Here is a 26,668-nt window from a genome sequence, read left to right on the forward strand (position 1 = left end):
TACTTTTGTGTTCTTGTAAGTTACTAGTTATACAAATAGGGAAGTAAAGCAAAAAAAGAAACAAACAAACACAAACAAACGTCTTGGTGTTAGAGTATGTGTGTGGGAGGCTTAAAAACATGATAAAGGGATGTAACTTAATAGCTTAATTCAGGAGAGCATGGAGAGCTGAAGACCTCAGAGCAAAGAGTGACTCACTCAGATCCAAGCTATGAAAAGATCAGCATCTGCTTAAAGTAGAAAGGCCAATTGCCAACTTTTACAAGAGAAGAGATATAAAGTAATCAGGATAGTGGCTGTGATTTAGAAAGAAGATGGTTGGGAAAGATTAGAGTTGTAGAAATTGTATACCTGGCAATAGGGTGTGAGGAGAGGGGATCTGAGAGAACTTGGGGTGAAGAGGAAACTTTCAGTCTAAGTGACATGACCATTACAGAGGTATAAAATGAAGATTTTATGTTTGAGTAGGTTGAGTTCGACCCTGATCCAGGCAAAGGCACTGTGTAACTGGGATGTGGGGACTGATTCCCATGAAAAAGATGTGCTGGTAGATAGAGATTTGGGAGTTCTCTACATGAAGATGATTTTTTAAACCTCTGGCAAGGAAAGACTAGAGCAGCATTCAGACAGATAAGAATGGCATACAATTAAAAAAAACAAAAACAAAAACAAAAAAACAGAATAAGCAAAGGGAAGAAAATCCAGAGAAGGAGATAGATCTAAGGGGAAACAGGGAATGTCGCTGTGTTGTATTGGGTCAATGATAAGAAGAGAAGCAGAGGAAGGCCCATTCTGTGAAAGAATTAAGGAAAACCAGGATTGGAAAAGTTTGACGTGAGCAATTAAAAAAGTCCTTTTAGTGAAATAGCAGCTATAAAGGCATGAGGGAGAAGACTAAAGAGAGAATAGATGATCCATATTTCAAGGCAAATTTTTAGGAAACTTGGTGATGAAAGAAGGGAGAAAAGTATCATGGTCGAGAAAAGACTTAAAAATTCAGGGAAACCTGCTTTTTTAATTAAAGTATACCTGACACACAATGTTACAATGAGTTTCAGGTGTACAACATAGTGACTTGACAAGTCCCCATTATACGCTATGCTCACGACAGGTGTAGCGACCATCTCTCACCATACAACACTATTACAATACCATTGACTGTATTCCCTATGCTGGGCTTTTTATTCCTTTGACTCATTTATTCCACAATGGGAAGCCTCATTTCCTAATCCCCTTCATCCATTTTGTGCATTCCCCTACTCTCCTCCCTTCTGGCAACGATCAGTTTGTTCTCTGCATTTACAGGTCTGTTTCTGCTTTTTGTTTGTTTGTTCATTTGTTTTGTTTTTTAGATTCCACATATAAGTGAAATCATATGGTATTTGTCTTTCTCTGTCTGACTTATTTTACTTAGCATAATACTATGAGTCCATCCATGTCGCAAATGGCAAGATCTCATCTTTTTTTTTTTATGGCTGAGTAATGAATGCACACACACACACACACACACACATATATATATAGTCCCACAAGTTTATATTATCTATACAGCATAGTCTTGTGCAGTATAAGCTTTTAAAAAAAGGGTTCTTTTAAGGCCTATTTATAGCAGTAGCTAATATTTGCCTTTGAGAGGTTATGCCCCATGAATTATTATTAAATCCATGTAATTTACCTCTCTTTTGAAGGCTCCAAGCAGAGTCCTCTTTTAATAAACAAAATTCCAATGGCGGAAGCTATTTTATGTTATGTGTCTTCTCCAGAGAGTACTTTGTTCAAAATAACATAACCACATGTGTCCTGTGAGAAGCTTTACAAGAACCTGCACATAAGTATATATATGTATATATGTTAGATATGTATGTATTTACACATGTGTGTATATATATGTATATATACACACATATCCCATCTTTATTCATCTAACCATGGACACTTGGGTTGCTTCCATATCTTGACTATTATAAATAATGCTGCAGTAATCATAGGGGTACCATATATCTTTTCCATTTAGTATTTTTGTTTCTTTTGGGTAAATACCCACATGTGGAATTACTGGACCATATGGTATTTCTATTTTTAACTTTTTGAGGAACTCCCATACTGTTTTCCACAGTGGCTACACCAATTTACATTCCTACCAACAGTGAATGAGGGTTCCCTTTTCTCCACATCCTTGCCAACACTTGTTATTTGTCTTTTTGATTCTAGCCATTCTGACAGGCAGGAGGTGACATCTGTCTTTGTCAGTAGAAGAGAAGTAGCCTCTTGAGATGGAATTATTGAGGATTCTGGGAGATCAAATAATGGAGTTTTGTTGCAAAGGAGGTATGAAAGTGACACCAAGAATAGAGGTTTAAAAGGTTAAATCCTACTACAGGAAAGGAAATCTCCATTGAGATGAACCAGTAGGAAACTGGGAGATGTTGCAGGAAGATCATTGAAAGGTTTAATGTAGCTTCAACATTCTTTATGAAATGTTGGTTAGGGCATGTGCTGAAGAGAATGGGGAATGAGGTGAGGACTGGGGGCTTGAGGAAAGTGGAAAAGACTCCATAGAAACTGTCTCAGGTACAAGAAATGGAAAAGGGAGATTGTCGAGCAACAAGATGACTCACAAGAACATGGAAAGCATAAATTTTAACAAATTTGGTCAGCATGCATATTGTGGCCTCCTCGCCCATGCTCAGCCATCCAGAACAGCAGTTGAAGAGTGAACAGCAAGGGCTTGCCAGTGCTAGGATTAGAGCCTGGCAAAAAAGATGCTTGGAAAACGAGATGACCCAGGACTCTAAAGTGGAAGCGCTGGGTTTCCAGACTGGGCCAGTGAAGTTGGAAAGACACGATGTTTTGATGAGCAAGTCTAGTATAAGTGAGCAAATGAAAAAAATAAAAGGTGACATTTCTTGGAGGTCATACAATTCTAGGCAGTGGTGTAGCTGAATCATTTAATAACCAGAATGGAATGAAGGCAAATCTCATTGAGATATAAGAGATGAAGGACTGGATTTTTGATGCTCTTGATCATTATAGTAGGAAACAAAATAGAAAGGAAGACCAAGTGTATTTCAAGCAAAGACAAGCTGTGCTATTATAGTTTGAAAAAAAAGTTACAAAATAAGCTTAGATAACTCCTGGGGTAGGATCTGCTGTTCACCTGGGCTAATGCCTTTACTGTGCAATTCTGGGCCGATTCTTCATAACACAAAGGCTGGCTTCTACTCCAGCAGGCAGAGCTGTCCTTTGGTAGTGAACTCCCTTTAACTGCTCTCTTAATTCCTGGTAAAAAATTAACCAAATGGATTTAACACGTGTCTCCTCTGATCAGCCCATCATCTTTCTGGAGGCTGTTTATATGACTACAACATTTAAAGTGCAACCAGAAGTTGCTTGATGAGCAGAGTTATACTGTAATGGGTTAGTTGGATGATCTTGAGAGCTAATGTCACCAAGCTCCAATGGCCTGATAGATATGTCTCCACTTCAATTTATGGTGAAGGAATACCGACTTATCTTTTCCATGGGCCAGTTACAGTATATTCCCCCTACACAGTACTAGAGAGAGAGGCCCACATTTTCTCCTGGGATCCTCAGTCTCACTTGCCATGTACATCATGACCCTCCTGCTAGCCTGTATCTTCAGATGGAGTATACACAGATTGTAGTGACAGAAGTACAGTAGTACTCCCTTATCTGCCATTTTGCTTTCCATGGTTCTAGCCAACTGCAGTCTAGAAGTAGATAGTCCTCCTTCTGACGTATCGTCAGAAGGGCAATAAGAGCCAAACACTATGTCACAGTGCCTACATTCTTTACCTCACTTCATCTCATCCTGTAGGCATTTGATCATCCCACATCATCAGAAGGAGGGTGAGTTCAGTGCAAAAAAATATTTTGAGAGACTATATTCACATAACTTTTATTACAGTATAATTTTTCTATTGTTGCTAATCTTACTGTGCCTAATTTATAAATTAAACTTTATCATAGGTGTGTACGTATAGGAAAAAGCATAGTATGTGTAAGCTTTGGTACTATCCATGGTTTCAGGCATTCACTGGGGGACTTGGAACATATCTTCCACAGATGAAGGGGGACTACCGTATAATTATAGTTTTCTTACATAATCATGATTAATCCTGTGTTCTTAAGTTACGTTCAAGTTATCTTGATTTGATATTGGCTGTCCTGAGTAAAATGGCCTCATGTTAGATCGTAGGTAAGTCGCTTGACTTTATATTTTTAATTTACTTTTCGAAGGACAAGTTTAACTTTAATGTAAAGTTTATAATAGATTTTATCCCATAAGACTTCAATTTCTCTTAAAGAGACCTATGATGATAAAGTATAAAAGTATGGCCTTTGGACTGGGCTAATGATTTGTAAACCACTGGACAGTGCTCAGTGATTTCTGAGCATTCCTCTTCTTTTTTTTTTTTTTATCCTTGCATGAGTATGTTATCCCCATTTAATAGATGAGTAAGCTGAGACACACAGAAATTGAGTAACTTTTCCAGATTTGTGCTGTGAATAGCAAAGCTAGATTGAAATTCAATTGATAATTCCAAAGCTGGTACTTCTAACAATCTTTATTTGATATTGCTCTCTGGTACTACTCCCCAGGAGAAAGGCATTCAGTGTAGCAGAATCCTGCTACTAGTAATGATGATGATAGATATAGTTTCCACTCCTACTTTATACCAGGTACTTTGTATAAATTTTTACAAATCCTTCCTGCATTCCTGTAATCTAGCTATCATTTAAAAAAAATTGTACATGAGATAATTAAGGTCAGAGATCAAATAACTTTTATAAAGTCATATAGCGGATAACTGGAGTCTTTGACTCCAGAACCAAGGTTCAAAGGTGTTGATAGATGGGAGTTTGTGGCATCCCTGGAGGGTAGCAAGTTGCCCTGTATAGTGCGGGCCTAGAGTACATGGCTGAGCAAAGGAGTTGGGGGGAATTGTGGAGATTAAAGAGGCAAAGGAGAGTTTCTGATTATTTTTAGAGATGAGGAGGTCCTTAAAGTATCAGATGGAAGACTGAAGACTTAGAGGGTAAAGAGAAATTCTTGAGTGGGGGCAAAGGAGAATAAAAGTTGCTGTTTTCTAATAGACTGAAATCCTGTAATGAAAGAAAAAGTACAGTGGAGATGAAAGAATTGTACAGTTATTTATTTATTTTTAAAGATTTATTTATTTATTTTAGAGCAAGCAAAAGAGAGAGAGAAAGAGCATGCACACAGATGGGTGGAGGGGCAGAAGGAGAGGAAGAGAATCCTCAAGTAGACTCCCTGCTGAGTGTCGAGCCTGACGCGGGGCTGGATCCCAGGACTCTTGAGATCATGACCTGAGTTGAAACCAAGAGTTGGCTGCTTAACTGAGCCACCCAGGGGCCCCGAGAATTGTTTAGTTATTTAGAAGAGAACAGATGCTTCATGGAGTTTTCTTTTCAGATAAGTGTCTTAGATGGGATCATTGTTCTCAGATGTGACAGTACCTTAAATCTCTAAAGACTGGAAAAAAAAAATTCAGGATGTGGTGTTTTAAACTGGAAGCCTTGGAGAGGTGCTCTATGATATCATCTATGGCATATTTATAAATGTGATAGTGGTAGTGAAGATGGATAGTTTGGTGGCTGGAGATCAATCTTGTCTTTTTAACTTTCTGGTGGATGTATGCTTGGCAACAACACCAGAAGTGGTCTACCCTCATTTGGCTTTCACTCAAACTATTTTACATCACAATAAATCTCCAGTTTCTTTAGCATCAGGTCCCTGGTGATCAAAGTATTCAATTCCAGTACCTGATAAAATCATGAATATCCTGGCAGTTACTTTATGTGTATCCTCTTTAATAAATAAATAAATAACTGTACAATTCTTTCATCTCCACTGTACTTTTTCTTTCATTACAGGATTTCAGTCTATTAGAAAACAGCAACTTTTATTCTCCTTTGCCCCCACTCAAGAATTTCTCTTTACCCTCTAAGTCTTCAGTCTTCCATCCGATACTTTAAGGACCTACTCATCTCTAAAAATATCCAGAAACTCTCCTTTGCCTCTTTAATCTCCACAATCCCCCCGCCCAGCTCCTTTGCTCAGTCTTTTAAAAAATTGGATTCATTAGGAAACAGGAGTCTTTATTCCTTAGAGTATAGATGGGTATATTTGAACAATGGCAAAAGGCAATGTACTTGGGACCTAAAAGAAAAATTATCCTCTTCCTTCCCTTCCTACTTTTAATGGAATTTCAAGTACAATTGAATATGTCTCCTGGGAGTGAAAGCTATATTCGATTGAGCTAATAATATGGAGAATAGCTAGAGTAAGTCTCCGGGGAGGGGGGGCGGGGTACAAGAGTAGGAGTGGTTTTGGAATAGTCAGGCTTTCACCAAGTAATTTTATAGTCCAATCTACAGAATCATAGATCTTAGATTTGGCAAAGACTTGGAAGTAATCTGGGCTAATATCTTGTACCCTGGAAAATTTCTTCTTCATCATTTTCTCAAGCAAGTGGACGTGGAGGTTCTACTTGAGATCGTCCTGTGAGTGCACTAGCCTGGAAGTGTTAACACTCTAGAGGAGGGTGTGGACCGCTGGGGTTTTACTTCCTTCTGTATCCACAGTGTGTGGCACTGTGCCTCAGGTTCCTCGCTCTGTTGTAGAGTAGTGCTAATTATTGGGAAGTGCCACGTATTGTCATTTCTTCAAGACGTAGAATTGAAAACATCCAAAATTAATTCCCATTTCTGCCACTTGTGACTTTGGGCAATTTTGCTAATCCCTTTGGTTTCCATTTTTGCATGTAAAACAAGAAGACAGTACCCAACTAGGGAGTTTGTGAGTTGTACTCTGAGACCTACTTGGAGAATGATTTAAAAGGATTAATCATAATGTCTATAGTCTGACAATAGTAGGCACTTTACATGACTTCTTCTCCTTGAGCCTGATTCTCATCTTTGATCAGCGTATGCTCTTTGATTCTGAGTTCAGATCCCTGTGGTAATCTGTCTAGTACAGAGTAAAATAGAGCTATTGCTTTATAGGTACAGGGCATTTAGGAGTTCTTTCAGGAAGGGTGGATAGGATGTGGACAACTGGGTAGGACACTTGGGAGCTGTGCACCAGCAGTGGAGGACCCGCTTTCCGCCATCTATTTTAGTATAATGGTTATGAAGAGCAAGATCATTAGATTGCCTGGAGGTGTGAAAAGAAAAGGGAAATACAGGCTTATGTCAGAATTTATTAGCATGAGCTGAGACTTCTAACCCCAAACAACTGGTGGAAAGTGAAAACTTCAGTTACACTATTGTTTGGTCTACATTAAAACAATCACTTGGAGTGATTCCCATTAGACTCACTGGCTTTATTTTCAACTTTGTTTAGAAGCAGTTTAAATAATTAATTTTTTGGAAGTGACTATCTGCTGCAACTATTTATAATGTCTATTTGAAAACTCATTATGCATTAGTAAAAGATTCAAAGGTCAAGGAGGGTGAATCTGTTCTTTGCCTGATATTTATAAGAGATTGGCAATGTTGAGAGAAGGAAAAGCTGCATTTTCTCCATCCTTCTTTCCCATTTCAGAATGTATTTACTTGTGAGAGAAGCCACCCCAAATATTCTCTTGGTAGGACCTTTATTTTGGAAAACATGTTACTGATTTTTAAGTAGCCTCTGAGATATTATTGCATTCTTTCTGAAAACCCATTAGTGGGGATGTATAACTTCTACAAAGTGGGCCACAAATTCCAATGATAGCACTTCACCAGTTGTTTCTAAGAACAATAATGCTATCTCTTCATTAAAACAAAACAAAACACCTAAGTCTAGGGAAAAAGGCAAACGTTCTGAGGTGGTCTGGCTTATCTGCTTAATAGGGGTCAATAATACCATCACTGTATCAATGGATTGGGTTGCTGTCATGAATCTACAGCATAAATTTGAATGTTTTTATTGTACAGCCACAAAGGACTTTACTAAAGATCAAAATGTTTTCCACAAACTATCTATTGGTTTTATTTTGGAATGAAAAACTTAATTTCTGCTTCATTTACACTTAGTGTGGTTTTGTACTAAGTGTACATCAGATATTGACATATTGGCAGCCAGATATGGCCGAGTGGTAATAATGATCCATTAAATTGAGTACTCTGTTTTTCAGCCATATTGGATAACCAAGAGAGCGTGCGTGTGTCTGCACGTGCACATGCACCCAGTTGTGTCTGTGCCTGTCCCTGAGCATGATGAAAACCTACCAGCGTTATTTCCTACTTCAAGTCTTTTTACTCTACCCCTTTGGCTCTGTTTGGCTAAATGGCTACATAACCAAGGAAATACTCTCACATCCTCATCATAGAAATTTTAAGAGTTAAATTATTTGTTAATAAGCAATTCAATTAATATGTAAGGTAATGAATTTAACTACTTTTAAAGTGTTTCTTTTGAAGGATAGCTTGTTACAATGGATCGTTTCCTTGGGGATTAAATAGTTAATGTGTATGTCTTTTTAAAAATTCTATTACAAGTATTAATCTGAATTATATTCACATACTAAAAGACTGTTTTTTAAAATGATTTTCATGTGACTATTTTGAATATAGTTTCTCTACCATGCCTTTATAAATAACTATTAATTGGATATATCATATATGTTGTTTATTTTTGTAGTTAAAACAGAGCCAATGAGCAGCAGTGAAATAGTTTCAACAACAGCAGACGGGTCTTTAGACAATTTCTCAGGTTCAGGTAAGGAATAAATATTAGACTTTCACATTAATACAAAGCATGGTTTTTCTTAGTTTATTTATATATGCAAGTATTTCTCTGTGGGTATATGCATGTATGTTTGTAGTATAAAATTGTACTATAGCTTTACTCAGAGTCCTGTACCTGCAATTATGTTGTTTTTATCCAATGTTATGAATTATTTGCTGAAAATGTTGATATCCTATAAAGGAGATAAAATCAAAAGTGGTTTTTTTCATTTTTCTTCCTCCTAAACTTATTAGGCTTAATAAAAATGCACGCAGTTGTGTCTGCACCTGTCCCTTGACCATGATGAAAACCTACCAGCGTTATTTCCTACTTCAAGTCTTTTTATTCTACCCTTTTGGCTCTGTTTGGCTAAATGGCTACATAACCAAGGAAATACTCTCGCATCCTCATCATAGAAATTTTAAGAGTTAAATTATTTGTTAATAAAGAATATGTAAGGTAATGAATTTAACTACTTTTAAAGTGTTTCTTTTGAGGGATAGCTTGTTACAATGGATTGTTTACAATATTTATAATAAAGCCATTATTGCTTTATTATGTTAATGACTCCTGCCCTTTTTCTCTCATTTGTATGATTTTTTTTTCCAATTATGCACATTTAGGTAGGCAAAATTTGGCTTCTGATACTCTTTAAGCAGACTTAACCAAACCATCCTCCTAAGTAACTGTCATGTCAACTAGAGATCTAAATTAGACTTTATAAGGCAGCTTTCGGTCCTTAAGTTAGTTTTGATCTCTTTCACATTAACAAAGTTTGTCTCCAACAAACAAAATATCCAAGTTTCATGTCTTTGCTAATGAAATTACCGATAAGAAAGCCATTGTTGTAATAAAGTAATGGTGAGGTTGTGATTATATATTTGCCAAATTACCCAGCTTGGACTATTTCAATAAAAAAAAGTTATTTCTATCATATATAATTCTTAAATTTTTTAACCCTTTTCATAAATCTGCTGTGTTTATCAAACCTCTTAAATGGAAATGCTATACTTACATAAATTTGTAATTGGCTTACTCCAGCTCTCAGGATCACTTATTTAATACACACCACAACTAAAAGGAATTATATGTATTACATAACATGAAATACGAATGCATAACTCTTATACTAATGATAACAGATGGAAACAATAAGGAAATAGCAAAAGGGTGTTATATCCATGAGTTCTTTTATAAGACACTTACTAGAATTTGACTTATGCCAGAGAATGTGCTTGGTGCTATTACGGATTAATAGGTGTATGAGAATGGCCCTGGTTTGGGGCTTAGTAGGGTGAATAAATACCAGACCATCATATTGTGCTTTGATATTTCCAGAGGGAAGGCCAAAGATCCCCAAGAAGGGTTTCCCAGGAAGGAACCCAAAAGAGACCGGGTTGGGATGGGGGCATAAGGAAAGATTTCCTGGAGGAGATGCCGGCACTCAGCCTTAAAAATGAGTAGGAATAAAGCACACATTGATCTGGGGAGGGGGAAGTTGGACAGATAGAACATTTCATGGGAGGAGGCCAAGACACAGAGGCATGGGATTTGGAATTGCCAATGGTTCAGCATTCCTGGTGTGTACAGTGTGAGTGGTGATGGCATGCCGGACAGGGTCAGGATAGAGTCTAGAGAGGCATTTGTGTTCCACATGATGTTTACTATATTCTGAGTACAGTGGGAGACATCAGAGGAAGGGGGTTGCATGATTGTATTCACATACGGAATCCTGGCTGTAGCAGGAGGGAAGAGAACTGAAGTAGAGAGACCAGATAAAGTCTTTTTGCATGAATTTAGGCAAGAAATCATGAAGACCTGAGATAAGGTGCTGGCAATGTTATGGAAAGATGGTGGATTAAGGTGTATTTGCAAAGCCGAATTTATGGCATAGTAACCAGTGAGTACAGGGGATAAGTGAGGCAGAGAGACAGGTTAAGGTGTTGGAATGCAAGAGGAGCATGACTGAGAGGGAAAGGCATGTTGAATGGGAGGCAACATCCCCTCGAAGATGTTGAAGCTCAGGAATGATCTGGAATGGAAATTTTGGGAACGTGCAGGGAGTTAAAGCTCGTGGGCTGTAACAGTTGAAAACAGAATCCAGGGAAGACCAATATAGAGAGACAGGCAGGGAATAAAATGAAAATGCAGGTTTGCAACTGGGAAAGAAGGAAGAGAGTGAGTTGGAAGTAAAGGCAGGAAGGGTTTCAAGGAAGCGCTGTCTATGTGATAGATTGGTATACAGCTATTAAAAATAGTTTGGAAAAAAACTTAATGGCATGAGCAAATGTTAACTATATTAAGTGAAAAGCAGGTTACAAAAGAGTAATATGCTCAGTATAATCCATGTGTTTTTAAACATTTATGTATGCATATTTGTCTTTGTGTATGTGTATAAAAATTAGTGGTGTCTTTCTCTGGATGATGGAATATAATTTGAATTTTATTCCTTCTGCCTTTTTTCAAAAATGTTTTACAGTGTATTTGTATAACAGTCATACTTTTAAAAGGAGTAGTTTTGAAGTGCAAGTTTATCCAAGTCACATACTGAGAAAAGATAAGTTTTTTTTAAGTATCTCTAGATAATAGTATTGCTTCGCTATTCTTCCTGATGTTGAAAACCTGTGGTTTAAGGAATTCCTTGTTCTTAAGAAATATACATCGAAGTAATAGTTAAGGGACATCTTACCCGCAGTTCCAAAAAGAGTGAGCTATACATGTGTATACATATACAAATCTATAGGGAAAAAGAGACTAGAGAATAAAGCTAATATAATAAGATGTTAGCATTTAGAGAATTGTGGTAAAGGATATCTGGGAAGTTTTTCTACTATTTTTGCAACTTTTCCGCAGTGTCAAGTTATGTCAAAATAAAATCTAAATGAGGAACATCCGTGGATTTAGCCTACAGCAGTTTCAGTGGATGGTGCTTTACTTCCCCTCATGCCCACTTGCCCCTATGCCCCAGTTCTGTTGCCTCCAATACAGTTCCTAGCAGATACATGTGCTCATAAAGTGCCGTGAGGAAATGGGTGATTTAACTAACAAGGTGAGGAAGTGGAGACAGGGAGGAGAAAACCGTCTTTCAAGTACACAGGTGGTAAAAGGAGCAGAGAAGGTAGTCCATTAGAAAGCAGGAGATAGGGTTGAGGATGGCATTTAGAAGGTGAGGGTGGTTTTGGCTGCCAACACCAATTTTATAGAGGTAGGGGTTAAAGGTATAGATAAAATGGGGATAATCGATGCAGGGAGGTGCCTGCTGGGACAGCAATGGCTTAAATCCTGAACAGAAGTGGATCGCCTTAGAAAAGGAATAACTTTCCTACAGAAACATCGGGAACGATGGACTGGGAATGAATGCAGATGAGTTTGAAGTGAAGGAGGAGTCAGTATGTTAAGGGAATTCCTGCCTGATTCCTCTGCTCAAACCCTCCAGTAGCTCCCGCGTATCTCTGAGTAAATGCTGAGTCCTTACAGTAGCCACAAGCCCCATCAGACCTATTGCCTCCTTCCCACTATTCCTTCAACATCCTGGACAGGCTGCCAGTCCGGACCTTTGCAGTGGCAGTCCCTCTGCCTGGGGCACCTCTCTGTATACCTGCCTGACTCCCTCACCACCTTCTAGTCTGGGCTCTCATCTCCCTTCTCGGCGAGGCACCCCCCACCGCCACCCCGACCATCCTACTTAGTGTTGCAAAACTCTCACTGTAGGGTTCGAGCCTCTCTGACATGCTAAATGCAACCCTCCCTGCCCCCAATAACACAGCCTTTTGCAAACTGTATCATTTACTTGTGTATTAGGTTTATTATTGGTGTTTTACCCCCACCAAAATGTAAGCTTGTGATGGCAGAGATTTGTCTTGTTTTGTTAATTTGTTTCCTCGACACCTGAAAGAGTATCTGGTGCTTATTAGGCACTTAGATATTTACTGGGTGGATGGATGGATGGATAGATGGATGGATGGATGAAGGTTTCTACCATTTCCTCTGAAGTGACTCGAAGTGAGGATAGTGATAGGCTTATGAGCTGGAAGAGATGGAGAAGATTGAAATAGATGTCACGAGGAATTGGGAAGCCTGAGGCCGCTTGGAATATAAAGGAAGGTTGACAGTAGAGCCAGAGAAACAAAGGTAGAGAACTATGAATGTGGAGCCTTTATCATAGAGCAATTTTTGTCTACAAGGGTTTTGCTGCCCAGGTCAAAAGTATTTATCTTGATCCAGGGTTAAGGATTTTCCAGGTCAGGCATGGAAGAATATGGAAGTAAGAGAATTGAGGGTATCAGTAAGAAGAGTTTAAAAAAAAATGATTCATGTATCCTCCTGGGAGAAGTATTTAAAAAAAGGTAAGGAATAACAAATTGAGAGAAGGTAAGGTTGTCAGGGGTCCTGCATCTATGATAAGGTTGGAGAACAGATTAGATGGGAATAAGGGAAAGAAAATTCTGACAGGGGAGGATGTTCTTCCCTTAATCTCAAAACTTAGTGATGCCTCTACCATATGCTTCTGTGGTTAGTCCTCCATACTTCCCTTCCTCAGCCTTCATCACTACTTTTAAAATTACTTTTCATTGTCTTTCTTCCTGCTAAACCATAGCGCTATGAGAACAGAGATTTTGTTTGGCTTGTTCACACTTACAGTTCTGGTGGCCATCATGGATTTGAGCACATGGATGCTGGTCAGTAAATGTTCGTTAAGTAAACAAATGAATTGGTTGATGCTGTTGTGGTGCAAGACTGTGGAATGGGGGGAAAGAACGGTCCACAATGCGGTCTTGAGCTTGGTGGTTGGAGTAGAAGGCCAGAGTGGAGGCCTAGATAGAAGGAGAGAAGTGATGGACCCATAACCCAAGATAACATTGAGATTTGTTAGGGGACACAGTTAAATACTAAAGGTTTTGATAAATGCAAGACAGTGTTTAGAAGGTGGGTCATTCATGAGAGTGTTAAAGAATTGTCATAAACCTTAGAGAAGGAAGGGTTTTATGGGAGAGAAAAAAACAAAGCAACAACAATTTTGAAGAAGCAGAAATGGGGTTATGTTTTTCAGGTGTCTGTAATATCTGGAATCTGAGATCATGAGTAGGCTCTACTTGAAAAAGATATGCAGGAGAAGCAGGGTCCTTGGAAAAAGGCTTAGCTGAAGGTGGAACGATAGTTCGGTGAGGGGACTGAAGCTATGGGCGATCTTATTTTCCATAGATTGATTCTCCATGTTGCATAGTGGAGAGAGATAGAGTGAGCTGGGGAGTCAGGTGCGGGTATAGGAAACACAAAGCTTTTCCCTTAATTCTTTTGTTCCTTCTTTCTTTCTGTCTTCCTTGAGTAAAGGTGCAAAAGCCGTGGCCTGCTGGAGTAGCTGTGAACAGGACTTAGGGCTTATAAGGGAAAGAGAAAGCAGTCTCCAAGCATTTGACTCCAAAATGGTCTTCACCTCTGGTCACTACTCTGCTTCTGCATGATGGCTTAAAAATTCACATCCCAACCATTTTGGGTGTCTTGATGAAACAGACAGCAAGAATAAAGAGGAAACAGAGCCTTTCTGACATCGGTAGTAACTGTCTCCACCTCTGTCCTTCAAGGAATCTGAGCATCTTAAAGCCTTAAGGAGGCAGTGAGGCTCCTTCTTTTCCAGGAAAATCACCAGGTATCCTGGTATGGGGAGACTGGAGGAAAGCAGTTGATTTTCAAAGGCATGTTGCTGAATTGAAAATTACAAGGCTGTTTATTATGTTCTTAAAATTTAATTATGTTCTGCCCGTTTATCGTTTACCAATGAAAAGTAATATTTTAATGATCTAAATGTTAAGAATAATTGGGGTTGAAAATAATATTTTTAGGGATTTCACAATGTCTTTTCCTTCTGTTTCTTCCATTTCCACAAAGCCTAAATTTGTTATTAATTTGTTACAGGAAGTGCCAGTTGATAATATTGATCATACAATGTTGATGTCTGGTGGTATTTGAAAATTGGAAATAGGAACAGGAATGCTTCTAGAGGAGAAAAAAAATATTGTGTATGACAAATAGGACTTCTGTCTTTTAATTGTTCCTAAAAAGATGTAACTTTTGGGGTCTGACTCATCATTCAACAATTCTGTATAGAGCTCCTACTCTATGTGAGGCAGTGTTCTAGGCAGTGGGAATACAGCAGTGATGAAGTAGATCAGGTCCCTGCCCTCATGGAGCTTTCATTCTGTGGGACAGAAGATAATAAAGAGGTAAGTGGTAGTGTAAGTAACTAGGCTACCAAAAAAGTGAAAGCAGATCAAATAATGTAGTGAAGAGTGGATGGAGGTCTCTTGTAGAGGGAAGGCCTCTCTGAGGGGTGAGCATACGAGCAAAGATCTCAGTGAAGTGAGGGAATAAGTTTGGGTTTATGTATGTATGTATTTTTAAGTTTGGGTTCATTTAAATGTAATAGGAGGATAATGGGGCTTGGAGTTGGGGGCAGTGGTGACATGATCTGTATTTTTTTTAGGAGGTCACCATTTGTTGTGTGGAAGACGCTTTATGGGAGAAGAGTGGAGAGGAGGATAAATAGAAACAGGGAGACCAGTGTTGCCCTGGCTCAGAAAAGAGAAGACTGTGTTGAGAAGAGCCCCTGAGGCAGGACTGAATGTGTAAGGCTTCCATTAGGAGAAAAGAGTAGAGAAGAGCGGGAAGGAGGCAAGGTCGGGGTGGGAGGGGGTGGGTTGTCCCGACTGCCATCCTCTGGTGGCCACCACGTTGGTGATTGGAACAGAGGGGTAAGTGAGAGCAGTGAGTTGTCAGGTAGAGGACATATTCTGAAGGGAGAGCTGGCTGAATTTATGAGAAAATGGAAAGAGAAGAGTTAAAACTTTTAGGCTTTTGACCTGCTTGTCCAACAGAGTGATGTTGATAATCACGAGATGGGAGCAGTGAACTGAGAACCTGCTATTTTGGGGATTTCTATTGACCTTCTCAGTAGATTCTCAAGCTTGGGTCCTCCCCTCCCTCCCTACTACAAGATTTGGGGAACTTCTTTAACTTCTATGTTAGCAATAAGAGAAAGAATGGAATAATAGGAAACAAATGTGCTAAAACAGAGAGGTATTAGTTGCCCATATGTTCCCAAGGCTCTGGCATATGTAATTTGGAGTTTACTAATGGTAAAATAACCGTTTTATTTACCTTGATGAATGATGAATGATCTGGGAGCGTCCTTTTTGGCTTTAGGTTATTCTGGTCTCATGAAATGAAAATTAATCTGAATTCCTAAATTATTGCTTAAAAAGTTAAAGGTGTTTAGGCAATTAGGAGGAGAAGTACTTGAGGTGTGAGCTGGAAGATTTTTGACTTTAGGCCACACAAAATTGTAGAGATTTGGATTTAGGGAAATCCCAAAAGATATGGCTTATTATATGGCATTATATATTTGATCATTTTAGGGGCACATAGTTAGGTAATTAGTAGCAAGATATTTGGGCAGCATCATGGGTTCTTACTCACATATATTTTATAAAGAATACTATTCACTCCAAATTATATTGCCGAAGAGCTAAATCAGGTTTATTATATATGTTTACATAGGACTTAAAATAATTTAACCACCCTTCATATCATCAGGGGTTAAAAAAAAAATCTCCTTTGCTTATGACCTAAATCTCACATTGTAATTAAACAAATATTGTTTATTGATTACTTACCACACACATAAAGGAGAGCAAGAGGTCCTGGGCCCCAGAAGCTCCTGGTTAGCAGAGGAAACTAACACCTATACACTACACATGCTAACTATAATGCAGTGTGGTTAAGTGCTACATTGCCAATGTTTACAACACTCCAAGAAAGTACAGAGAAGGAAGACATTATCCTAAAGAGAAAATGATGTTTTAGTCCCAGTGGAGGAGTAAGTGTTTGTCAAGCAGGGGAAAAGCGGCCTCACAAGGCAGAGGGTCTGGTATGAAGAGCCGCTGAGCCAAACATGAAAATGTATGGCATGTATGGGCAATCCTCGAGTCCAGGGAGGCTACAGATTACTAAACCCAGGGGAGGGTAGATGCTTACATCCCTTTGTGTACTCTGCCAAGAAATTTGGAATTTTTCCTAGGGATAATGTGAGCACAGTTGAGAGATGGTAAGTTGGAGAATGGACATGAAGTTTCTAAGAAAGATCACTTTGGTGGCCATGGATGTAGTGTGCGGTGGCCATGGATGACGGGTGGCGTACAAGGAACGTGGCTGAGACTAATGAGAACCTGAGCCAGGTCAGGGGCTTGGGAATGGAGGATGAGGGACAGCTCAACAGGCAATATCTGGATTTGGGATGGGGGACTCGAGACTCATGAAAATGGGGGGTGGAGGGAAGGAGATGAGTTTGAGGGTTTTCCTAGAGTCTGTGTAGGAGGTCGGGAGCTAGTATGTTTTGAGGGAAAGAGTCGGGCAGACATGGGTTCAAATACCAGCTTTACTATTTGATTGCTTGGACGTGTTACTTAATTTTTATGCCCCATAAGTACAATGGGAACAAAGAATCCTGCTTTTAAGTATTTTGCTAGACAGATGGTGATGCTGTCCATTGAGTAGAATTAAAAATACAGAAGGAAGGGCAAATTTGGGGGCAAAGATAGTGGGAATCTGGAGAGCTGAGCTGATGAACACTACACATTGTGCTATTCACTTTGTCAACAATTCCCTTTAGTCCTCAAACCATCCTGGGAGGTGTAGGTAGTATTATTGCCATCATACAGGGGAACGTAGCAAGGTTTAGAGGGATCAGGTAACTTGACCAAGACAACACAGGAGCTGGAACTTTAGTGTCAGCCGAAATTAAATTCTGATTCCAGAACCTGTGCTTAATTACCACACTGGGCAGCCTCCCAGATCTATGTGTATACACCTATGCTATGCATATAATCTTAAAGCTTCACGGAACTCACCTTACCCTGTGTAATAACCTTGATATATGCTATTCTGTTATTCTGTTTGTTTGTAAAACAAAACAAAACAAAACAAAATTGCTGGGTGTAACCTGCGCAGTTGAGTTTATGATGTTTTCATGGGTCCTGACTCACAATTTGAAAAACCCAGGGATAGAGGTGGAAAAGCATAAAAGGGATTTCTACGGCTTCCATCATCGGGTTGCACTGGGTTTTTGTTCTTGTTTCATTTTTTTTTTTTAACTTATTTTTAACTGTGATTTTCCAGGGAAGGTATTACTCCTCCAGCTACTCTGCTGGATAAATCTCTTTTGCCCTTGGCCTCTTTGCAGGCTTAGCAGAGGGGAGTAGGAAAGGTTGTCATCACGGATGACCTGGGCAAGTGGCAGGCCTGTTGTCCAAGTATTCTCTCACTAATCCTTTCCTCCTATAAACTGCAATATTCACCTAATCCCCTCATGGTTGTTTGTGTGTCGGCCTCCCCACATGCGACAGACAGAACTTGTCTATGCATGTTTGCATCTGTGGCATCTTGCTCAGTGCCTGGAACAGAGCAGTGACTCAACATGTGCCCGCAGATGGGGGGACACCAGCTGAGTTGGCCTGCCTTCGCTTCAATGTGGACCCTGGTTCTGCCAAACCGAGAGCCACGTGGTAGAAGTCTGGCAGCTTGCGTGCAAGAGTAGTACTCATCTAGACCTACTCTCCTGTCGCTGGGTTAGGCCTGCTTGCTTTACAAGGAGAAGATTATTCATAGATTAAGATTCTGGTCCAACTCTACCACTCTTCTCCCAAACACAAACAGAAAATTACATTTGAGAAGTATAAAAGTACTGATGTGACATCATGAAAGATGTATACAACTTTGAGTGCATGGAACCTGATAGAAGGATTTTAATACACAGTATAGTTAATGAGTAATAGAGCCTCTGAACACCAGGATTATTAGTGGAAGAAGAAAATAAACATATTACATCTCATAATTGTACCCAAAGAATATGCATCTTAGCTAGGTAGAGGATAGGAAGAGTCTGGGGGGGGGGCGGAATGTGTGTGTGTGTGTGTGTGTGTGTGTATGGTGTCCTTTTATATATATTTTACATATATTTATATGTAATACATAGAAACACATATAGCTGTGTGTATACATAAATATATAAACATAAACGTGTAATATACACATAAAAGAGATAGTCCCTATTTATAATAAATTTTAATGTCTTCACAAAAATGGATTTTTGCTCTAGTTCAGAATGAGTGTAAAAGAATGTTTGATAGACTTCAGTGCATTTTCTGAGACCTACTGAATAAAGTCTGTGATTAAAGAGATGAAATTCTGCTTGAATGCTTGAATAACATCTTTAAACAAAAAAACTTTTTTACGGAATTAACTGAAATTGAGCACATTTAACTGAAAGGCACAGGAACACTGCCTCTGCGCAAGAAAAAACAGGCTTAGCTTGCAACTTGAGAAATTTAAGAGAGCTATAGGAATGCATTTTTACTAAAAAAAATGTTGCTAAATCAATGCAGGCAAATGAGGCTCGGCCCTATTTGTACTCACCTGAGAGCAGATTAGCAGGGGCTTGGGGGGGTGGGGAGGGATTTCTCTGTAATCCAGTCTCAGGTGTGTGTGTTCTGAGCACACACAATAGGCCAAGTGACCTTTTCGGGTCCTGCCCAGCCCTGCAAACTCACCCTCCCTCCGCCTCTTTGAGCAGGTCCTTCAAACAGTAGCCAGGACACCTTGTACTCGTGTACTGCTGCTGACAGGTATTTCAGATGACGGTGACTACTTTGAGTTAATTTAAAATTCAAATCATTTAATCAGTTCCCATAGGTCATTCAATATATTTTAACTTTCTCTTAGCTTGAGCATATGAAAGTGTCGATTTTTTCAGGCCAAATAGGGTGAACATCTGCAATTTCATATGGTCTTCCTGTAGTTCAAAAATAGATCGAAGCTGTAGACATATTTTGTATTTTGCTATGATTATTGTACATTTTTTTTTCCAGCAATTGGGAGCAGTAGCTTCAGCCCAAGACCAACTCACCAGTTCTCCCCACCACAGATTTATCCTTCCAAGTAAGATGTATTTTCTCTTAATAAATGACTTTTCTTAGTAGCCTTTTACCTTATTTCAAGTCATGTTTTGTGCCCACGTGTTACGTCTTAATTTAAACTAAAGTGCATTTCCTAGAGACTTCAGTGTGTTTACACAAATTTATTTTGAGCGTCACCTAGAAGAGGTACTGAAGTATTTCAGTACTTTGTATAATTAGATTAGAAAGTTATACTTTAAGAGACAGTCTTTAACTGCAATTTGTGATATGGTTGTTAATCAGTTACCTTGCATGTTTCCATCTAATGCATGGGCTTTCTATTTTCTGTCATTTCTGACAAATAGCAGACCATACCCACATATTCTCCCTACCCCTTCCTCACAAACTATGGCTGCATATGGGCAAACACAGTTTACCACAGGAATGCAACAAGCTACAGCGTACGCCACATACCCACAGCCGGGACAGCCATACGGAATTTCCTCGTACGGTGAGTAATCCTGTTACCTCAGTCGTGGGATCAGATGGGCAGTCCTGTGTGTGTGTGCACGTTTCACAGGAGTGGTACCTAAAGACTGTCACCTTGGGCCACTTTAGAAAGTGTTAACCACCTTCTGTGTCTAAGTTCTTCATACGCTTGTTTTTACATGAGCCCTGTAAGAAGTGGTGGCTACTTATCTTGAGGTCAGCAGTGGCAAATAGATCGCATGGTTCATATGCCCTCTTGCTCTCATTTTTTTCCATTTATAGCTCAGCTTTTAATTTGTCACTTGAGCACTTGGTTCTTGAATCCAAAGTATTTTGGTGCATATTTGTGATAAAACTTCAGTGAACGGAGTCTTTGGGGGTAAAGATTCATTTCCTATTTATCAGATGCCTACCTATGATTAGGGAAGTACAAACAGAATTCAACAAGCCCTTGCTCTGAACTTGAGGGTGTACTTTCAAGTACTTTCAAGTACTACTTGAAAGTAGTACTACTTTGAAAGTAGTACTACTTTCAAATTTCAACAGGATCAGCCATTAGGAAAAGTGGTCTATATATCACAGTTTGGGCTGCACTTTAAAGAGGCAAAGCAGGAAACATTGAAAGCTCACATCCTTATTTGTTCCTTCCCACCTGGAGATTATCTTTATCTTGGTGTAATTTAACCCAATTGTTAAAGGGTCAATACCTGTAAGTTAAAAATAAATCCAGCAAAACCCCAAAGTTTAATTTTAAGAAATCTTAGAATTTCAAGATACCTTTTCTTCAGTTGAATTGCAATTATAATTTTAAGCAAATTGCACTTTGAATAGAAAGAATATGAATTAACATTCCCTTAAAAAAAAAAAATCAAGTGATCAAGAAAAAGTACATGGGAGTTTGGGGGAAAGGAGTGGTAGAATAAGTAATTCTGTGTTTATAGCCGTATATTGAAAGAAATAAGCATTTAAACATTTCATTAATAATCGAAAAGTAAATTACTTTATTCCTTTTTATTCTCTAGCTCTACCCCAAACCAAATGAACTATGTATAAATTTCTTAGAAAATATATGTAAATTAAAATATAAATTATATATGATTTCACCCTTTATAGTTTCACTGCAAAACTTTCCAGAACCAAATGTTATCTAGCTAGGTATTTTTAAGCCAGGTTTTAGAAACAGCCATAAAACGGACTTCCTAGAATTCTCTTTCATTTCCGTAACTTTTACTCAAGATTTTTGAAAATAATATTAGATGTAGATCAAATTTATCTGCAATTTACTTTAAACAATTCTTGTGCTGAAAGAGAGAAAAGGATCTCTGATTTGAATTGCATACCTTCAACTCTATAATGTGAGTTGAGGGGGTCCCCAATTTATATTCTCAAAATGGATCGGTAAGCTGATTATTTGACGTATAAATGTATCTTCCCGGCCTGAACAATACTAAACTACTGTAGCCTTACCAGGGCTGCCCAAGGAAGCTGCCATTTATGTCACTGCCTCGGCTGCCACGCACGCACACCTCTCTTGTTCTTTCTTCTCCCCATGGAGTCATGGTAGGGCCTTTGCCCCTTTCTTGCCTGCCATCTAGGATGGTTCCAGTTCTGAACCATTAGTGGATGTCCCTATTGTCTGCAATAATTGTTCCAGGAGAGGAAGATGAGCAGAGGTTCTCAGATTCCAATCACAACTTGTAGAGTGAGGAAGGGCATTTTAATGTGATAAGTCAGGAGATGGTAAGAGCCTGGCACTTTGGTCAAGGGCTTTGGCCTCAGGGCTGCCTGTGCTTGTAAATCTCCTGGGAATGATTCTGAGTCCTTATTACTTTCCCCAATCTCTTTCTTCTCTTCCTGGGCCTTGAGTACAGAGAGATGCTCCCAGCACTTCTGGCCAGTAATTCTAGTTTTCTTGGGCCAGTGCATTGAAAAATAGGACCACCTTCTCCCCTCTGCTTGCTTGTGAAGGAAGAACACATATATTAGGGTTTTTAACGGCTGACAGTCAAGGTCCAGATGGTCTAAGAAGACTCTCTCCAAGGATTTGTGCCCCCTGACTTTTTACTTAGACCCTGTAAGAAAAGATAGGCAAATCTTTTCATGGTGTGAAAAATAGATCAGTGGGAAAGAAGAACTCGTCCTAGTCTCTGGATCTGCGTGGAGCTCAACGATAAGATGAGTTCGCAAGCTTGTGGGTGGAAGCCCTCGAAAAAGGTGCAGATGAGGGTGTTTTCTGCCTCTTCTTGCTCTTCCTTATTTGTTTTTAGCACAAAGATTGGACCTCCAGGCTAATACCAGAGGTGGTACAAGCAAAGACTGGAAGCAGATTAATAGTCTCAAATGGAGAGAGAGAGGAGGGGAAATCCCTGTTGGTGACAAGGAAAGGAAGGGAGTTTCTAGAGCCATCAAACCACCTGCTTTGGACAGGTGTTCTTCCAGGGACCATTTATAAATATGGGTTATTCATTGGTTTGGGATTGCCTGTACAGGGAAAAAGATCACATTAAAAAAAAAAAAGTTAAGGTTATGTTAAGACTTAAATGTTAAGGTCATTATGAGGCTATTTAGAGATACTCCAGGAATTACTGTAGGCTCTCTCGGCCAAGAGTCAGATTCTTCCACTGCCTTAGGAAAGTTACCTAACTTCATTCTACTGATGAAATTCCCCTAAAATGGAAATAAACAGTGAGACTACTGTGATCCCAAAGATATCATTTATCTTAAGTGCAAAGTAAAATTATTCAAACATGTGAATTCGCTTGGCAGAAATTTTTCTGTCTTCTGTGGAAATTAAGGACAGTTGTGAACTTTCATGACTGTCTTTAATTATAATCCAGTGCTGAGCCCTACACAACATTATTGCCAAACCCAAGTTCTGCAATTCGGATGTCAGCCTGGCGCTTCGGGAAGTAGTTGGGGGACATAAACATATTATATTATCATGATGAGAAAGAAAGTGTACTTTAGGCTACACTTAATAAAATTGGGATAAATACTTGAAACTACAAGGGACAAAAAGGGAACTACTGGTCAGCTTCATTTGTTTATAATATTCTCCTTTCTTTGTGCTTACTTTCCGGTAGGATCTGGGTATTTGGGAGAAGGTTTTCCCCTGGGTTGCTTATTTCTGTGCCCAATATTGCTTCCTCTGACTTCAGAATGAGTCGTGTGCTAACATCAGTTTTGGGCAGAAAGAGTAAGGAAAAAAACAGGAGAAAAATGCTGTGAGGCTAGAGACTAATCTCTTTCTAGAAAAGAGAATTTTGACACTGATCAACATAGTGACTTTTAGAATAATCTAGTTAAAGTTTAATTATGGCCATCTCTTGACTATAAAGGAGATGCTCTTTTAACCTCTTATAAAACAAGACTACATTTAGAAATGATAGGAGTTAAACGTTATAGAAAATGTAAATGAGAAAAACAGGAAAGGACAATGTGAATAGTTGCTCAAATCTGTAATACTCCTGTTTTGTTTTTGTTTTTGTTTTTGTTTTAATTGAAGTTCTAGTTTAGGGTATTCCACTCTAGGCTTATATACCCTTGATTACTGAGATGGTATTGGGAAGCATTTGTGCCTGAAGAGTTGTGGGAGTGTTTTTGTGTATTGACCAGCTTTGGAGATGGACAGATAGATAAGCTATCACTAACTGATTTAGGTGCATTGTGGGCAGGCATCAAGACTGAAGGTGGATTGTCACAGTCTCAGTCACCTGGACAGACGGGATTTCTCAGCTACGGCACAAGCTTCGGTACCCCTCAGCCCGGACAGGCACCATACAGCTACCAGATGCAAGGTCTGTATACATTCTCTTTTCAGTAATCATGATGGGGTCGGATAGTGACTTTCTAGAGTAGAACCCAGTGTTCGGTGTAAGTAGTAGATGGGGGTGGAAAAAGGACTGGGCTTAGAGGCAAGATAGCCTGGTTCTGGTTTGGCTCTTCACTTATTCTCTGGGCCTCAATTTCCATACTTATGAGATCAAGGGGTTAGACTGAAGCCTCTCTGAAGTTCTTTTCAAAAAGCTCTAAAATTCTCCGTGAAGTTGAAGTTTTCTGCTTTTGCCTCTGTCCATTAAAAAAGCAATGACCAACCCACGGTGAATGACATGAGAGGCTGGAGAGCGGAGATGTGCTCAAACCGCAGGCACTTGGGGTGGCCAGCGAAACTTCTGGAAAAGGCTTTTGTCTTCGTTGTCATTATCATAGCTCTACAAGTAGGGTGTGTGAGAGGCATTAACTAAATGACCTACCAGTGTCCAAGAGATCAAATTGACAACCACTCCATGCATCTTCGAGATACTCCTTCTAAGAACCCGTTCCTGGGCTCTGGTTTTGAAACTGTAGACAAATCAATAATGTAAACGCAAGTCAGATGGAAGAAGAGCTGAAAGTTGAACATTGTCCATACTGTTTTCAGGAATACATAGGCATGAGTGTGATTAGCAGACCATTATCATGCAAGTGTGCCTGTAAAATACCTGAAAGTGGGTCTCCTAATTCAAATATTCTCCTACTAGCTTGTTTTTACTACAAATCCTTTCAATCACAATGGACCTCTTACTAGCTCCAGTAGTTGAATTAAATCTCTTATCACTACTTTTTGACTGAAGGCATTCTTTTTGTATTTTTACCTTTTTAATATCTTTTATCTTATTCTTCGTTACATTAAAATAGTTGTTTATTGCAGGTAAATTAGAAAATAAAGAGAATAAAAAATAATTAAAGATCTCATATGTATATTATTACTTTGATATATGTTCTAGATAGGCAGTATGGGACCATATTGTATAATATAGTATTGCAACCTGTTATTTGCAGTAACAATAGATTGTAAATACATTGTAAACATCTTTTCACATCAATAAATTCCATTCTACAGCATCATTTTAATGACTGTGTAGTTTCATAGGCATATCTTATTTAACTAATCTCCCTTTTATTAGACATCCAAAGCAATACCATGAATATTTTACGTGCATTCTTAAATTATTTCCTTTGAATGAATTTGTGTGAATTGCTAAGTAAACTGTTTTAAACTCTTTTAAGGATTTGTTATATATTTACACAAGGAAGGGCTACATATTAGCACGTACACATTGGATAATACCTTTTTAAAAAGTGTCATTTTAGTTGGTACAAGATTTTATTGTTTTCATATACATTTTTTAATTGACGATAAATCTTTTCATGGCAGTATTCATCTTTGTCTTATTTCTTTTATTAAGATTCTTAAACTTTTGTAATATTTTATAGATAAATTTCCAGCTTATCATTTTTAAGTGTTTTTTTTTTTTTTTCTGTTCAGTAAACTAAAATTTTATGGGACCAGATCCATTAATCTTTTCATACTTGGTTTTGCCTTAGGTATAAAAATACCTGAATTATGGGGGCATTGGGTTGGCTCGATTGGTTAGGCGTCCAGCTCTTGATTTTGGCTTGGGTCATGATCTCAGGGTGGTGAGATCGAGCCCCGCATCTCGCTGTGTGCTAGGCATGGAGCCTGCTTAAGATTCTCTCTCTCGCCCTCTGCCCCTCACCCCATCCCTCTCTTGCATTCTCTCTCTTAAAGAAAACCTGAATTATAAAGTTTTGATATATGTGGTGGCTATAAAATAAAAACCATCTTACAACAGATAGTATGTATTATTAGAAGGATGTTACTGTATGCCTGATTCCAGAACTTTAAAGCTGCCTTAGGAAAGAATTATGTCTCTGCATGTGCTGAATATCAGTTGAGTAAAGGAATAAAAAGGAAAAGTGATGAAAAGCCTTTATTAATGAATTTAATAGTCCTAAGCCCTAGTAATGAAACAAATTGTAAGACAAACAAGGTCTGTTTGCTGGTAGAACTTTCATTTGTGAAGGGCAGAATCTCCTGAGAGCTATGAGAGAAATACATAGGGCACCATGGTAGGTCCTATTCTCTACTGAGCATCCAGGTCTCCTTGAGGAGAAGGTCCTTGGGTGAGAAGGAAACAGGTGAAGCACCTGAGAGTGAGAGCTACCTCAGTGTGTGGGGTTCCTGGGCCCAAGCCCATCTGCAGCCTCTTGGCTACCTATCCATAATGAGTGAAGTACAGAAATTTCAAGTTAAGTGTTTAGAAACTTATAGAGTAGGTCAATAGTAAATCTCATGTTGGTTAAATCAAATAATAATTTTAAGAAATGGGACTTATACTCTCTTTTTTCATCCCCTTCTTTTGTAACACATTACTCTTTTATTTTGCTAAATTGTCAGTCCTGGAGGGATTAGGGGGGAAAACTCGTCTTGTATCTCAGAGAGTTTGAGAAGTAATGTACTTGAAAGTTATTTTTATTCTTTCTCTCCTCCCAGATTGAAAGCTTATGCGGCAGAAACAGTCCCTAAGGGGACTAACCAGCTATCAGAGTATAAGCATAGTGTTAGAATAGAGGGAAGTACGGAAATGGAGGAGGAGAAAAGACAGTTTGGAGGAGGAAAAACTGTCTA

General features: G+C 38.8%; 1 protein-coding gene across 1 annotated transcript in view; it reads left to right on the forward strand.

Annotated features, from left to right (window-relative positions):
* EYA1 (EYA transcriptional coactivator and phosphatase 1) overlaps positions 1–26,668 on the forward strand; it is a 167,940-nt gene that overhangs the window by 21,489 nt on the left and 119,783 nt on the right. Inside the window, exons 4-7 of the mRNA XM_088023133.1 lie at positions 8,675–8,752; positions 19,681–19,750; positions 20,073–20,218; positions 23,856–23,993. Coding sequence (XP_087879259.1) covers positions 8,675–8,752; positions 19,681–19,750; positions 20,073–20,218; positions 23,856–23,993 — 432 coding nt within the window. The remainder of the gene's footprint in view (positions 1–8,674; positions 8,753–19,680; positions 19,751–20,072; positions 20,219–23,855; positions 23,994–26,668) is intronic.

Source organism: Eumetopias jubatus, unplaced genomic scaffold (genome assembly GCF_037043125.1).
Source record: "Eumetopias jubatus isolate StellerSeaLion01/CBP00866 unplaced genomic scaffold, mEumJub1_p1.0 scaffold_4, whole genome shotgun sequence".
NCBI classification, from domain to species: Eukaryota; Metazoa; Chordata; class Mammalia; order Carnivora; family Otariidae; genus Eumetopias; species Eumetopias jubatus.